This window comes from Hemitrygon akajei, chromosome 9 (genome assembly GCF_048418815.1).
Source record: "Hemitrygon akajei chromosome 9, sHemAka1.3, whole genome shotgun sequence".
In the NCBI taxonomy this organism is placed as follows: Eukaryota; Metazoa; Chordata; class Chondrichthyes; order Myliobatiformes; family Dasyatidae; genus Hemitrygon; species Hemitrygon akajei.
In genome coordinates this window covers 65532623-65549745 of record NC_133132.1, presented here as the reverse complement: position 1 = coordinate 65549745, position 17123 = coordinate 65532623, and the positions used below count along the sequence as shown (strand labels likewise).

Sequence of the window (17123 nt, the reverse complement as noted above, 5' to 3'; positions counted from 1 at the left end):
GGATTTATCTACTCTGATTTGCCTCAAGATAGCAAGCACCTCCTCCTCTTCAATCTGTACAAGTTTCATGACCTCACTACTTGTTTGCCTCATTTCCATTGACTCCGTGCCAGTTTCCTTAATAAATACAGACACAAAAAACCCATTTAAGATCTCCCCCATTTCTTTTGGCTCCATACATAACTGACCGCTCTGATCTTCAAGAGGACCAATTTTATCCCTTACTATCCTTTTGCTCTTAATATACCTATAGAAGCTCTTTGGATTATCCTTCACCTTGACTGCCAAAGCTACCTCATGTCTTCTTTTAGCCCTCCTGATTTCTTTCTTAAGTATTATTTTTTGCACTTTTTATACTCCTCAAGTACCTTATTTGCTCCCTTTTTCCTATACATGTCATACATCTTCTTTATCAGAGTTCCAATATCCCTAGAGAACCAAGGATCCTTATTCTTATTCACTTTGCCTTTAATCCTGACAGGAACATACAAACTCTGCACTCTCAAAATTTCTCCTTTGAAGGCCTCCCACTTACCAACGACATCCTTGCCAGAGAACAACCTGTCCCAATCCACGCTCTTTAGATCCTTTCTCATTTCTTCAAATTTGGCCTTTTTCCAGTTTAGAACCTCAACCCAGGGACCAGATCTATCTTTATCCATGATTAAGTTGAAACTAATGTTGTTATAATCACTGGAATCAAAGTGCTCCCCTACACACACTTCCATCACCTGTTCTAACTCATTTCCTAATAGAAGATCTAATATTTCATCCTCTCTAGTCAGTACCTCTATATATTGATTTAGAAAACTTTCCTGAACACATTTTACAAACTCTAACCCATCTAGACTTTAACAGTATGGGAGTCCCAATCAATACACAGGAAATTAAAATCCCCTACTATCACAACTTTATGTTTCCTGCAGTTGTCTGCTATCTCTCTGCAGATTTGCTCCTCCAATTCTCGCTGACTATTGGGTGGTCTATAATACAACCCCATTAATGTGGTCATACCTTTCCTGTTTCTCAGCTCCACCCATATGGCCTCTGTAGACAAGCCCCTTAATCTGTCCTGCCTAAGCACTGCTGTAACATTTTCCCCGACTAGCAATGCCAGCACCCCACCCTTCAGTCCTCTGCCTCTATAACATCGGAACCCTGGAACATTGAGCTGCCAGTCCTGCCCCTCCTGTAGCCAAGTTTCACTAATGGCTACAATGTCATAATTCCACATGTCAATCCACACCCTCAGCTCATCAGCCTTCCCCACAATACTCTTCGCATTGAAATAGTCACACCTCAGAAGATTATTACCACCACACACAACCCTATTTGTGACTTTGCATGAAACTTTAACATCATTTGTTTTCACCCCTGCTCCACTATCTACTCTGTCACTCTGGTTCCCATCCCCCTGCAAATCTAGTTTAATCCCCCCCCCCAATAGCACTAACAAACCTCCCTGCAAGGATATTGGTCCCCCTGTAGTTCAGGTGTAACCCAGCTCTCTTGTACAGGTCCCACCTGCCCCAGAAGAGGTCCCAATGGTCCTGAAATCTGAAACCCTGCCCCGTACACCAGTTCCTGAGCCACGTGTTCATCCTCCAGAGCATCTTATTCTTACCCTCACTGGCACATGGCCCAGGTAGCAATCCTGAGATTACCACCCTCGAGGTCCTGCTTTTTAACTTCCTACCAAGCTCTCTATACTCACTCTTCAGGACCTCCTCACTCTTTCTTCCTACGTCATTGGTACCAATGTGTACCATGACATCTGGCTGCTCACCCTCCCATTTCAGAATGCTGTGCAGGCGATCAGAGACATCTCTGATCCTGGCACCCGGGAGGCAACAAACCATCCGAAAGTCTCTGTCACAACCACAGAACCTCCTGTCTGTACCTCTAACTATTGAGTCCCCTATCACTACCACTCTCCTCTTCTTCCTCCCCCACTTCTGCACTGCAGAACCAGACTCAGTGCCAGAGATCCGGCTTCCACAGCTTGTCCCAGGTAAATCATCCCCCCCCCCCCCAACAGTATCCAAATTGGTATACTTGTTGAGGGGTATGGCCACAGGGGAGCCCTGCTCTGCCTGCCCTTTCCCCTTCCCTCGCCTGACGGTAACCCAATTACCTGTGCGCTGCTCCTTTGGCGACACTGCCTCCCTGAAACTACTATCTATAAACACCTCATTCTCCTGAATGATCCAGAGGTCATCCAGCTCCTTCTCCAGTTCCCTAACACGGTTTGTTAGGAGCTGCAGCTGGATATACTTCTTGCAGGTGTCGTCAGGGACACCAGAGGTCTCCCTGACTTCCCACATCCTGCAAGAGGAGCATTCCAACATCCTGCCTGGCATTCCTGCAAAAATTCCAACAGATTTGTCAGGCAAGATTTTCCCTTGAAGAAACTATGCTGACTACGGCCTGTATACAGTCCTGATGAAGGGTCTCAACCTGAAACGTTGACTGTTCGTTTCCATGGATGCTGCCCAACCTGCCGAGTTCCTCCAGCGTGTTGTGCGTGTGACCTATATTATCATGTGCCTCCAAGTACCCTGAGACCGCATCCTTAATAATCGACTCCAGCATCTCCCCAACCAATGAGGTCAGATTAACTGGCCTATAGTGGCCTTTCTTCTGCTTCTGTCCCTTCTGGAAGAGTGGAGTGACATCTGCAATTTTTTTTAGTCTTCCAGTACCAGTCCAGAATCTAGTGATTCTTGAGAGATCATTATTAATGCCTCCATGATCTCTTCAGCCACCTCTTTCAGAACTCAGGTGTGTACACCATCTGGTCCAGGTGACTTATCTACCTTCGACCTTCCAGTTTCCCAAGAACCTTTTCTCTAGTTTCAGACACTTTATGCCCCTGACACCTGGAACTTCCACAATACTGCTAGTGTCTTCAACAGTGAAGACTGATACAAAACACTTATTCAGTTCACCACCATTTCCTTGACCCCATTACTACCTCTCCAACATTGTTTTCCAGCAGTCTGTCCACTATTGCCTGTCTTATGCTTTATGTAGCTGAAGAAACTTTTGATATCCTCTTTAATATTATGATAACAATGGAATATGAAAATAAGCTAGCCAATAATGACTTCCTATTTAGTTGTCTTCTGTTGGTATCCTCTCACTTTCCACTAATTTTTGCCCTATTATATGCCCTCTTTGGCTTTTATGTTGGCTTCAGCACAATTGTGTCATTTTTCCTTTAGCATACTTCTTCCTGTTTGGGATGTACATATCCTGTGCCTTCCGAAAGGCTTCCAGAAATTCCAGCCATTGTTGCTTTGCTGTCATACCTGCCAGTGTTCTTTTCCAATCAATTCTAGCTAACTCCTCTCTCATGCCTCTAATTCCTTTTATTCCACTGTAATACTGATATGTCTGACTTTAGCTTCTCTTCTCAATTTTCAGGGTGAATTTGATCATATTATGATCACTTGCCCCCAAGAATTCATTTACCTTAAGCTCTCTAATCAATTCTGGTTCATTGCACAACAAATCCAGAATAGTTGATCCTCAAGTGGGCTCAACCAGGAGCTGCTCTAAAAAGGCATCTTGTAGGAACTCTAGAAACTCCCCCTCCTGTTATCCAGCACCAACCTGATTTTCCCAATCTACCTGCATATTGAAGTACCCCATGACTATTGTAACATTGCCCTTTTGGTATGCTTTTTCCATCTCCCATTGTAACTTGTAGACCACATCCTTACAACTGTTCTCAGTCTACATTCATCTTCCGACAGGCTCTTTTTACCCCTGCAGTTCCTTAGCTTTATCCACAATTATTCTACACCTTCTGACCCTATGTCACCGTTTTCTCATGATTTGATTTGATTTTTTAAACCAACAGAGCAACGGCACCCTTCTGCCTTCCTGTTTATTTTTTCAATACAATGTGTATTCATGGACATTAAGCTCCCAGCTGTAATCTTTCAGCCATGAATCAGAGATGCCTACATCATACCTGCCAATCTGCAACTGTGCTGCAAGTTCATCTCCCTTATTCTGTATACTGTGCACATTCAAATACAACACCTTCAGTCCTATATTCACCCTTTACAATTTTGTCCACCTTTTACATTGCAACTCTTCCTGTTGACTGCAATTTCTCCGTATCATCAGCCTCTCCTCACTACGCATTGCCTCCGTTTGTAAACCAGCTACCTCATCTTCAACACTATTATCTGCCTTTCCCACTTTACGTCTTGTATTGAAATTTAGGCAGCTTAGGACACTAGCTGCACGAGCTCAACCTTTTGATTCTTAACTTTGTCTGAGGTCTTACCAACATCTGCCTCTACAACCTCTCCTGTAACTATTCTGGCACTCTGGTTCTCATCCCCTTGCAACTCTCATCCACTATGCTGCATTAACAAACCTTCCCACGTGGATACTCGTCCACCTCCAATTCAGATGCAAACCATCCCTTCTGTACAGGTCCCACCTTCCCTGGAAGAGAACGCAATGATCTAAAAATCTTATGCTCTGCCTCCTATGCTAACGCCTTAGCCAAGTATTAAACTGTATAATTTGCCTTAATGAAGCTTCACCAGCATGTGGCATGGGTAGCAGTCCTGAGATCACAACCCTGGAGGTCTTGCCCTTTAACTTAGCACCTAATCCTCTCTGCAGAACCTTGTCACTTACCCTACCCATGTCATTGGTATCTGCTTAGACCACGACTTCTGGCTGTTCACCCTTCCACTTAAGAATGCTGAGGACTCAATCGGAGATATCATCCTGAGGACCCTGGCATCCAGGAGGCAACATACTACCTTGGAATCTCGTTCTCAACCACAGAACCTCCTGTCCATTCCCCTAACAAACAAATCCCCCATCACCACAGCATGCTTCTTCTCTGCCCTTCCCTTCTGAGACTCAGGGGCAGACTCAGTGCCAGAGATCCAGCCAGAGACTCTTCCCTGTCAAGTCATCTCCCACCAACAGTATCCAACGTGATAAGCCTGTTGTTGAGGGGGTGGTCACAGTGGTTCTCTTCACTGGCTCCTTAACCCCTTACCTGACTGTCACCCAGTTTCCTGGGTGCAACTACCTCTCTATACATCCTATCTTTCAGCCCTTCAGCCTCCCAAATGATCCAGAGTTCATCCGGTTCCAGCTCCAACTCCAACTCCTTAATGTGGTTTGTTCGAAGAAGCAGCTGGAATCACCTCTCAGAGTTGTAGTCGTCAGGGACACTGGAGGTCTCCCTGCCTTCCCACATCCCATAGGAGAAGCATTTCACTATCCTGCTTGTCATCCCTACTGTTCCTAGCTGAGCAAATATAAAGCAGAGAATGAAAAAAAACTTGACTTTTTCTTTCCTTTGCTTTCTGAGTGAAGCCTCTCTTCTGAGGATTCAAAGAGCTAAAGCCTCAAGATCACCATGCCGACTCTGTCCACTCAGACGATGGCCGCTGCGCTTACCCCTGCCTTCCTTTAATTTGCATTTACTAATCCCATATGCCTATTGGTAAAGATCTATAATGCTGCAGCTACCTGCTACTGCTGCCTTTTACTCTCAGGTAGTGGACCTAATTAAAGTCCCCTCCTCTCGAAATTCCTGATGTCTGGATTGGCCACTAGTCAAAGCTCTATTACACTACCTGCGCGGCCACAGTCAGAGATCCTTGGACATATTCACCAAGTTCCCTCAATTTCTATACTTCCCATCAGTTTTAAAAAAACAATATTCTCCCGTCACCTCCTGCCTCTGTTAAAAGCATTTGTGGATCCATTTTGCCAACATGCATTACTAAAGTACATTGAGACTACACTGTTCCCTACTCATAAAAAAAGCAGTGAACTTGACCGGGCATATTTTCCCCCTAAGAAAGCCATGCTAACCATTTTGATTAATCCCTTTTTTTAAAAAAAAAAAAACATGGACATGTTATAGCTGAAATATTGTGTGCAATCCTGCTTATCGTACTATAGGAAGGACATGAATACAGTGGAGATCATGCAAAGAAATTCACAGGATATTTTGCATGGAATGGAACATTTCATTTTTTAAGAGAGACAATTTCTATGTTTAAGAGGTATTTAAACAGACATGTAAATAGGCTATACATGGAAAGATATGTTCCTAGTGAGAACAAACAGGATTAGTGTAGACAGGCAGGTGACTTGGACGTGATGGGCTATAGGGCCTGTTTCTGTGCGGTACAACTGACTGCAACAATGGGACAGGATAGGCTGGGATTTTCTTGGATCAATGGAGGCATAGATAGGGAACAAAGTGAGAAACTGCTCTCCATGGTATAAAATTTAAAAGCATAGGTTTAAGGTGAGGAGTTACAAGTTTGGAGAGGATTTAAGGAAGGAATTTATCATCCAGAAACTGGTTGAGGTGGAATGTACTACTTGATAACAAGTATTCTCACTTTTCAGAATACTTGGTTGACCAATCAAATCAAAGCATAATGGGCTACAGTACAAATTCTGATAGATGAAATTAGTACAGGTACAGTAGATGCTTGATGTTGACACAGACATGGCACACCAAATGGCATTTCTGTGTTGCATGGCACTATTACTATGACAGCAGATGATTATGTTCCTTAGAATATTTTTGGTTAGGTTTCCTAATCTGACAAGCAATTATTTAAAAATCTGTGACAAAGCCTAAACAAACTCCTCACCACCCACCTTCTCATAATGCTGGTTGTCTGGATTCTGTTCTCTGGATTCTGTTCTCTACACAGATGCTGTATGGGCTGTACTTTATAAAGTATTTCTGTCTTTATATCAGGTTTGCAGCATGTACAGCAGTTATTAACTTTTGTGAGACTTGGTCCAGGAAAATCCTTGAAGCTGCTGCAGCTCCACTCACTTTCCTAGAAGTTTGCAGAAAGCCCCGCTTCCGTCACCTCCAGGGATAAAATATCAGTCTGATAGGAGCTCCTCAGGGAAATTCCTAGCTTTATCTATTTCACTAAAAAAAGTGGCTTCTCTCTTTATACAATATAAACCTTTCAAAACATCATTCACCAAATCAATCAATTCATTCAAAACCATAACATTCTGCAGGTTTCAGCATAGTACTACATGCTCTTTTTTTCTAATCTTTATAGTCATTGAAGTGTTATGAGTGATCTACAGTAATTCCCAAAGTTTTCTCAGTCTGGATAAACTTACTTTTGTTTTACACACCACAGGGTGGATGGGTCTTGCTGCAAAACTGCCACTTGGGTCTGGAGTTTATGGATGAGCTCTTGGAGATTCTGAATACAAGCGAGAATGTGAATGAATCTTTCCGAGTGTGGATCACCACTGAACCACATCCGAAGTTTCCCATCACACTGCTACAGGTTAGTAGCTGTACTGTGAACCAGCAGCAGGTTGGGGAGCAAGTAAAGTGAATTAGATTCACAGTTGCCTTAGATTGCTCTGAGATGTAACCTCTGGTTCAGAATGATTATGGAATTTGTTGAGCATTCAAGATACTTGTGTTACCTACAATCCACCAATGGAATACCAGTTACAGCCATAACTGTGGGATTACTTACAGGGCCAAGGGATGCATTGAGGCAGAGTCAAAGGGGTGTCCTTTCCCCAATTCTCATTTGCTCTCACAGGTCAATATAGGGATTATAACAAATTATAGAATTCTAGGAATCTTTCTATTAACCTGGTACTCCCAACTTCAAGGTTTATCTTCCAAAGTGCATCATTTCACACTTTTCTGGATTAAACTCTATCTACCATTTCTCTGCCGAACTCTGCATCTTATCTATGTCCCTTTGTGGCCTACAACAAGCTTCCACATCATCATCAGCCAACATATCTGCAAGCTTGCTAACCTGTCCTTCCATATCCAAGTCATTTACAAATATCAGAAAGAGTAGGGATCCCAGAACAGATCCCTGCGGAACAACACTAATCTCCAACCTCCAGGTAAAATATGCTGTATCTATTACCATCCTGTATGCTGCAGGTAAGCCAATTCCAAATCTACACAGCCATGTTTCCATGGACTCCATGCCTCTTGAATTTCTGAGCGTGCCTCAAAGAATTCAAGTAGGGTCGTGAAACACAGCCTGTCCTTCACTAAACTATGTTGACTATCTCTCATAAGACTATGCTTCTCCAAATGCTTGCATATTCTGTCTCTAAGAATCTTCTCCAATAATATGCCCACCATTGATGTTTGGCTCTCCAGTCTGTAATTCCCAAGGTTATCCCTACTCCCTGTTTGAACAAAGGAACTACATTTGCCACCTTCCAATCATCTGGTACTACTCCTATGGCCAGTGATGGCTCAAAAGTCACCACTAAAGACTCAGCAATCTCTTCCCTCACTTCCCATAGTAATGTGGGGTGTATCTAGCCTGCCCCTGGGGACTTAACCGTCCCAATGTTTTTCCAGAAGCTCCAATACTCCTCCTATTAACCTCAATATGATCCAGCACATTAACTTGTTCTATGTTGACCTCTCCCTGGTAAACACTGACGCAATATATTCATTAATGGCTTCCCCCTCCTCTTCCTCCAGACTCATTTCCTCTTTGCAGTGTTCACCAAGCTTGGCAATTAGCTTGCAGACATTTCATCACCAGTGGAGGTGGCATCCCCAGTGCGCAGTTGTTGGTGTTTCCTTCTGGGAGTGCTCGCATTTATATACGCCCCCGTTCAAATGCCTCATCCCGAGCTACCAAATTTCACCATCATCCTAAACACATTTCTCCCTTTAGTTTTATGTGATCCTCCCCTCAATCTAGTCATGTTCTGTTCCTCATACGTGTAGAACAGCTTGGGGTTTATCTTAATCCTTCTCACTCCCCTTCTCGAACCGCATGCTAACCAACCTTCACTTTTCTGCTGTGTATTTCATTAAGAACATCTGTTCCCAATTTATGCTCCCAAGTTCCTGCCTATTACCATCATAATTTGCCCTTCCCCAAGTAATCACCTTTCCATATCGTCTGTTCCTATCTTTGTCCATAGCTTCATGTGTCTCCATGTGCTTAAGTTCAGGGAGTTGTAGTTACTGTCTCCAAAATGCTTTTGCATCAAGAGCTCTATAATCTAGTACTAGATCCAGTATGGCTTTGCCTATTATTGGCCTATCCACATATTGTCAGGAATCCTTCCCAGACACACCTAACAAATTCTGCCTCATCTAAGCCTTTTGGACTAAGGACGCGCCAGTCAATATTAGCAAGCTGAATTCACCTATGACATCAACCATGTTATATTTGCATCTTTGCAAAAGTCTGTTTAGTTACGTGCTTCTTATTGTCTCAGTGGCTATTGGGGTGTTATAGAACCCCAAATGCTCCCTTCCTATTTCTGACATCCACCAACAATCCCTCAATAGAATTTCCTTCTATGACATCCTCCCTTTCTGCAACTGTGATACTATCCCTGATTAGCAACACCACTCCCGTCTTCTTTAACCCCCCTCCCCTATTCCTTTCAAAGCATCTAAACAACGAACATCAAGCAGCCAATCCTGCCTGTGACAACCAAGTTCCTGTATTAATCCATGCTCTCAGTTCACTTTTACTCTTAATAGTTCTCACATTAAAGTAAACAATTAAACCCATCCAACTGACTACATTTATGCCCTATCATTACATCTACCTTTACCACAACTGTTTCATCACTTGAACTAACACTATTGTTTCCATCCCTGTGCCAATCTTGTTTAAAACCACCCCATTAGCTCTAATAAATCTAACCAAAAGGACGTTGGCCCCTCTGAGTTTAGGTGGAACTTATCCCTTTTTGTACATGTTATGTCTTCACCACAAGAGATCCCAATGATCCACAAATCTGAAACCTACACCAAAATCTTCAGCCACATATTTATCTGGCATATAATCCTATTCATACCCTCACTAGCATGTGCCACAGGCAACAATCCAGAGATTACTGCCCTTGAGGTTCTCCTTTTTTGGATTCCTTCTTGACTGCCAATATTTACTCTTCAGGACCTACACTTTTTTTTTTAAAAAAAGCAATGGCATTGGTACTGTTCTTTTCCACAACTTTTGACTGCTAACCCAACCCCGTCAGAATGCTGTGGACTTCCCAAGAATATAAGTTTACTTCCATGTCAGATGTAAGCCATCTCATCTCTACACACCCACTGTCCCTGGAAGAGAGCCTAAAGATCCAAAAACATGAAGCCTTCCCTCCTGCATCATCTCCTTAAACAATAAAACTGTGTTAAATGTGTTAAACTATGCTATCTTCCTATTTCTAGTCTCACTAGCACATGGCACATACTCACAAGCCACAAGCCAATGGCATTCACAATCTCAAGCCTGTGAATGTCCTACTTGGCCCCCAATTGTTTTTTTTTTCAAATCTCATACTCACAATCCACAAGCCAACAGCTCTCACAATCTCAAGCCCAAACAGGACACCAAAGATCTCCCAGACTTCCCACATTCTGCAAGAGAAACATACCATTGCTGTAGCTGTGCAATAAGAAAGAGACCTCAACTTACCCTTCAATTGCTTACTCCACCTCATCTCACTGAAACCTCTTGAACTAAAACCTCAAGGCCCCATTCTTACACCAAACCACTCCAATTGAGCTTGTTTTCTTCCTATTGGCATCTGCTGCCCAATTAGCCAATCACCAAGGCTTGGTCTTTTAACTCTTTCCTGCTCATGCTCCTGAAACTTACCAGCAACAAGACTTGTCTTTTAGGTGCTACCCACTGTCACTCCTGTAAAGTGAAACTCACCAACAAAGAGAGTAATTCTTTAAATCCTTCCCACTCTTGTTCCTGTGCAGTGTAGAACTCACCAGCATCAAAACTTGCTCTTTAACTCCTTCCTGCTCTCACCTTTGCTCCTATCTGCAAGAAATTTGAGCTCCATAAATTTTTAGACCTTAATCTTTAGGATTCAGCTATTCACAGAAATCTATAATTCTTAATCAAATTTAGTTTTTTTAAATAACTGTAGGACAGTCAAGATGAGTTCTTGAGTTGGATTCTCTTTTGTGATCTCAGGATACAGACAGGATAATGTTAGTGAATGAGACAAAATTGTCAGTGAAATACATCAACATTTCACCAGATCAACTTGGAATTTTTTCTCTTCTTGTCCTGTACCATTGCAACCAAATGTTGCTCAGCTCATAACATGGTAATCCTGGAGGGAACCACTACCTCCATTCATGATCTTTTCTCTCTTAACCCCACAAAATTGTAGATTCAATGTGCTTGTGCCTCCACTGGACCTTGAAAGGCTTAACTTTGTAGCTTCAAGGTCAATGAAGGTAAGGCTGTAGATGTGGTCTACATGGACTTAAGTAAATCCGTTGATAAGACTCCACATGGTAGGCTGCTATGGAAAGTTATATTTCCTGGGATCCAGGGAGAGCTAGCTAATTGGAACACAACTGGCTTGATGGTTAGAAGCAGAGAATGATGATGGAAGGTTATTTTTTTGGACTGGAGGCCCATGACAAGTGATATTCTCCAGGGTTTGGTGATAGGCCCTTTGCTATATGTCACGAACTGTGTATCAATGATTTAGATGAGAATGTATGAAATGTGAGGAGCAAGTTTGAAGATGGCACTAAAATAGGTGGTGTCATTGTCAGTGAAGGTGGTTAGGCAACTTGATCAGCTGTGTACGTGGGCTGAGGAATGGCAAATGGAGTTTAATTTGGATAAATGTTGTATTTTGGGAAGACAAATCAAGGTAGAACATTCACAGGGTACTGTGGAGAATTGTTGAACAGAGGGACCTTGAAGTGCATGTTTCCTTGAATGTGGCTCACAGGTAGAAAGAGTGGTGAAGAAGACCTTTGGCATTCTGGTCTTCGTCAGTCAGAGTGTCGAGTGTAGAAGTTTGAAAGTTATGTTACAGTTGCACAATATGTTGGTGAGGCCACATTTGGAATATTGTGTTCAGAGGAGATTTATGAGAATGCTGCCAGGACTTGAGGGGCTAAGTTATGAAGAGAGGTTGAGCAGGTGGAGCATAGGAGAATGAGGGGTAATCTTACACAGGTATGAGGGCAAAGATAGACAGGGTGAATGCATATTGTCTTTTTCTCAGGGTTGAGGAATCAGGAGGGCGTAAGTTTAAGGTGAGAGGGGCGACCTTGACTCAGACAGTGCTTGGTATATGGAATGAGCTGTCAGAGGAAGTGGTTGAGGCAGGTAGAATGACAACTTTTAAAGGACAGGAACATGGATGGCAAATGTTTAGAGGGATAGGGCCAAATGCAAGCAAATAAAAGTAGCATAGAAGATGGGAATCTTGGTCAGCATGTACCAGTTGAACTGAAGGGCCTTTTTCAAAGATGTATGACTGTAATTCAGTGGTAGCAGTCTCACATTTGAGTTAGAATGAGAAGCTCATAAGATTCAGTTCCAATGAAAAAATCATAACAAATATTAACTTCATTTTTTCCTCTACTAATGGTGCCTGACCAAGTTTTAAGGAATTTTTTAAATTTCAGATTTCTAACATCTGCAGTATTTTGCTTTTGTGGCATCACTTTCATTGTTAACTGATAATTAATTTATATTTTCCATTTTGCAGTCTTCTATCAAATTCACCAATGAACCGCCTCAAGGTGTGCATGCAGGACTGAAAAGAACATTTACTGGAATCACACAAGACCAAATAGAATACTCCAACCTGCCCATGTGGAAACCACTAATGTATGCAGTCGCTTTCCTACACACCACTGTCCAGGTAACTGAGCCCACACACAACGTTATTGTACTCTGATTATGTATTCTAGATGTACACTCATTGGTCACATTCCTGAAAGCCTTCGATTTCATACTGTGAAATATAGTTGGTGGTGGTAAGTGTTTCTGCATATGAAAGCTAATCAGGTGGGTATTACCCACCTACTTCCATTTAACATGCCTTTCTTGGTTCTGAATATCTAACTGACCCTTCTTTCTGTTTGATAACCTAGTTGTACCAGACAGAAAAAAAAAATCAGATCATTTGTTCTAAAATAAAATTGCCAACACATTCTAGAAATTCTTTGGCTTTTTCCAGTTATCCCAGTCAATATGAAATCTTCTATTATAACAACACTGTTTTCCAACACATGTTCTATTAATCTCTGCAAATGTGCATACTTTCCATTACATCTCAATTATTATGAGGTATATTGACAACTTCCATCTGAATTTTAAATCTATTTGTGTTGTTTAACTCTGACCAAGTTATTGTCACTGCCAAACCATCTTCATTGAAAGCTTATCTTTCTACTGCACCATTTAGTCATCTATTAATATTACAATTACATCAGGTGTCACCACAAATAACACAGGTGTGGGCATAGCATTGAGAAATCTATATTCCATCAAATCCACCGAGATTCCCATGTGCAAATATTGAAGTAAGGAAGTTGTCTAATCCTGCGTGCAGCAGACCTGCATAATGTTTAGGCTTAGATGTTGAAGTAACATTTGCAAGTCAAGTGCTGCACAATGATCATTTTCAATACCACTTGCTTTGATAGTACTCCCATTGCCAGTCCTCACAATTGACCAGAAGCTTATAAAAACTATGGCCTTAGAGTGGTTAAATGCTAAAGATCCTGTAATGAAGGACTTTGATGCTGATTCCTATATGCCTTCACATTGTTTCCAAGGTACATAGAACAGAAGTAATGAAATAGGAGCATGTCTTATGAGGAAAGGTTGAGCAAGCTAGAACTTTTCTTTTTGGAGTGAAGTAAGATGAGACGTGACTTGATAGAGTGGACAGCCAGGCACCTTTTTCCCAAGGCAGAAATGGCTAAGATGAGAGGACTTGAAGTGACTTGAAGAAAGTATGGGGGGGGGGGCAAACAGATTTTTAATATAGAGATTAGTGGATGTGTGGAATGTGTGCCAAGGGTGGTGATAGAGGCAGGTACATTAGGGACATTGAAGATGCTCCTAGATAGGCACATATATGAAAGAAAAATTAAGGGCTATGTGAGAGGAAAGCATTGGATTGATCTTGGAGTAGGTTAAAAGGTCAGCACCATGTCATGGCCCAAAGGTCCTGTACTATGCTGTACAATTCTACATTCTATATTCTAAACTGTCTCCACTGCCTCAATGATAGCTGCCCAGGCAATATTTGAGAGGCTTAACCCTAGTGAGGACAAATTAACTACTTGATCAATGTTCAGTTCTCTATAATAAACAAATCATTCCTTCCAGTACCTGTTATAATTTGTACCAGCTAAAAGATTACTCCATTAACTTCTTAAACCATTAACCATAGTATGTCCTTAAGAAGATTGGCCTACATCATTGTGAGTTTATAAGAATGAGAGAAGATATCACTGAAATATAAAAAGTTCTTGTGGTAAATTGTTGTAGAGCACCACAGTAGCAAAGCAGTTAGCGTGACTTTTACAGCTTGGGGCATTGCAGTTTGGAGATCAATTCTAACGCTGTCTGCAAGAAGTTTGTACATCACCCCTGTGAGCACATGGGTTTCCTCCAGGTATTTCACTTTCCTCCCACGCTTCAAAGACCAAGCAATTAGTAGATTAATTGGTCATTGTAAATTGTGATGCGATTAGACCGTAAGACTTAGGAACAGAATTATGCAATTCGGCCCATCGAATCTGCTCTGCCATTTCATCAAGGCTGATCCATTTCCCTTTCAACCCCATTCTTCTGCTGTTATAATAAAGTCTGTTATGACCCTGGTGAGTTCTTGAATATGATCCAGTCCACTGACTCAAGGCAATCCTGTAACCGTTTCTCTGCCTCCTGCAACCATTTCTTAGTTTTCTTGATATCTGGAGCCTTGCTTTTTAGGCTCCGTCTGTATGCAGGTAGTGGGAGTACAGACAAATGATCTGACTTGCCAAATGTGATCTCAGAAAGGAACAATAGGCATTCATTATTATTGTGTAGATCAATAGATAGATATTTATTGATCCCAAAGATCCCAGTGTCACAGTAGCATTACAAGTGCACAGATATAGATATTAGAAGAGAAGTAGAGAGAATTTAAAAAATGAATTACCACAAGCAGTCTAACAGGAGGGAGTTATCACTTCCCCAGCTATAGGTTGACCGATAGTAAGAATGACCTCATATAACACTCTTTGGAGCAATGCAGTTGTCTTAGTTTATTACTAAAAGTGTTCCTCTTTTCAGCCAAGGTAGCATGCAGAAGGTGAGAAATGGTGTCCAGAATTGCTAGGATTTTCTGAAGGGTCCTTTGTTCTACCACGGCCTCCAGTGCATCCAGTTTGACTCCTATATCAGAGTCAGCCTTTCTAATCACCTGTTGATGCCATTGCCCCAGCACAACACCGCACTGTACTGGCAACAACAGACTGGCAAAACATGTGAAGGGAAGGCCTGCATACTCCAAAGGACCTCAGTTTCCTCAGGAAGTAGAGGCCACTCTGGCCCTTCTTGTACACAGCCTCTGTGTTGGTGCTCCACTCAAGTCTGTCATCCAGGAGCACCCCCAGGTACCTGTAAATCCTCACCATCAATAGTAACAGGGAGCAATGCTGGCTTAGTCTTCCTAAAATCCATCACTATTTCTTTTGTCTTACTAGTGTTGAGCTGCAGATGATTCAGCTTGCAACATTTGACAAAGCCCTCCAACAGAGCCCTCTATTCATCCTCCTGTCCTCCCTTTATACACCCAACTATTGCTGAGTCTTCAGAGAATTGAGATGACATGACTCAATGTTTTATCTAAAGTCTGAGGTGTACAGAGTAAGCCGGAAGGGATCCAATGCAGTCCCTTGTGGGGCCCCAGCACTGCTTATAGCCATGTCTGACATACAGCTCTGAAACCACACATGTGGTGGTCTGCCAATCAGGTAGTCCATTATCCAGGGTACAATGTGGTCTAATGTTTTGGAATTTCTAGTGCAACAGGGTTATGTGCTGGTGATAATTGGGCAGGGTTTTCTTCAAACAGCCCTGGTCAAAGTTGCTGACTATAATTTGAAATATGTCGGGATGGGCCGTTTCTTGCCTGAAGACAACATCATGCAGTTTTGCGAGTGCTTGCTTATAATTGGCCACTGGTGATACACAAACTGCAGTCAGGATCATGGTTGAGAACTCCCAAGGCAAATAGAATGGTCTACATTTAATCGTTCAGTGCTCTAAGTCAGGGGAACAAGGGGCCAACACAACCCCAACGTCCATGCACCAACAAGAATTGACTAAAAAGCACATGCCACCACCTTTTTCCTTACCAGAGTTCGCAGTTTGATCCATTCTGAAAACCATGAAACCTTCTAGATGTATAGCTGTGCCTGGAGTATTTGCAGTTAACCAAGCTTCAATGCAATAAACAATTGAGATCTGCCTCTGTTACAGCAACCTTGCCCTGAGATTGTCAGTCTTATTTTCCAGCAACTACACATTTGCCAACAAGATGCTGGGTAGAGGAGGCCTTATCCCTCTGTGCTTCAGCCTGGTCAGAATTCCACCTCTCCTGCCGTGTTTCCAGCCATGGCAATAACCCTGAAAGACACTGCACTTAACTGCTCCACAGGAGCTCATAACTTTTGCTCTGTATTTGATTGTCAGTCGTGAGATCTAAAGATCATTGATGTAATTTTGTAGCCCATTGTTAAGATGATATTTACATACTGCAGATTGCAGCAAAAGTAATTCAATCGGAGAATACTTAAGAGGAAAACTGATACAGTTTTTTGCAGCCCACAGAGAGTCATCGATGTGCACCAACACCACCTTCTGAGCCTTTCCCCCCTTTACAGCTTTTTAGTTGCCTACTGTTGGTTTTTAAAAGTTTCCAATCCTCAAACTTCCCATTAATTTTTTCTCTATTATACGTCCCCTCCTTTGCTTTTTTGTTGTCTTTGACTTCCCTTGTCAGCCATGGTTGCATCATCCTGCCTTTAGAACACTGCTTCTTCTTTGGGATTTAGCTATCCTGCACCTTTCAAATTTCTCCCATAAACTCCAGCCATTGCTGCTCTGCCATCATCCTTCTAGTGTCCCTCCCAATCATTTTTAGCCAACCCCTCTCTTATGCCTCGATAATTCACTTTAAAGTTCCCTAATCAAATCTGGTTCATTACACAACACCCAATCCTGAATAGCTGATCCCCTAATGAGTTTAACCACAACCTGCTCTAAAAAGCCACCTTGTAGGCATTCTAC

At 42.2% G+C, this 17123-nt stretch overlaps 1 protein-coding gene across 1 annotated transcript in view; it reads left to right on the top strand.

Annotated features, from left to right (window-relative positions):
* Nucleotides 1–17123, top strand: part of LOC140732658 (dynein axonemal heavy chain 8-like) — a 952247-nt gene that overhangs the window by 890019 nt on the left and 45105 nt on the right. Inside the window, exons 83-84 of the mRNA XM_073055351.1 lie at nt 7176–7328; nt 12535–12690. Of these exons, the coding sequence (XP_072911452.1) occupies nt 7176–7328; nt 12535–12690 (309 nt within the window). The remainder of the gene's footprint in view (nt 1–7175; nt 7329–12534; nt 12691–17123) is intronic.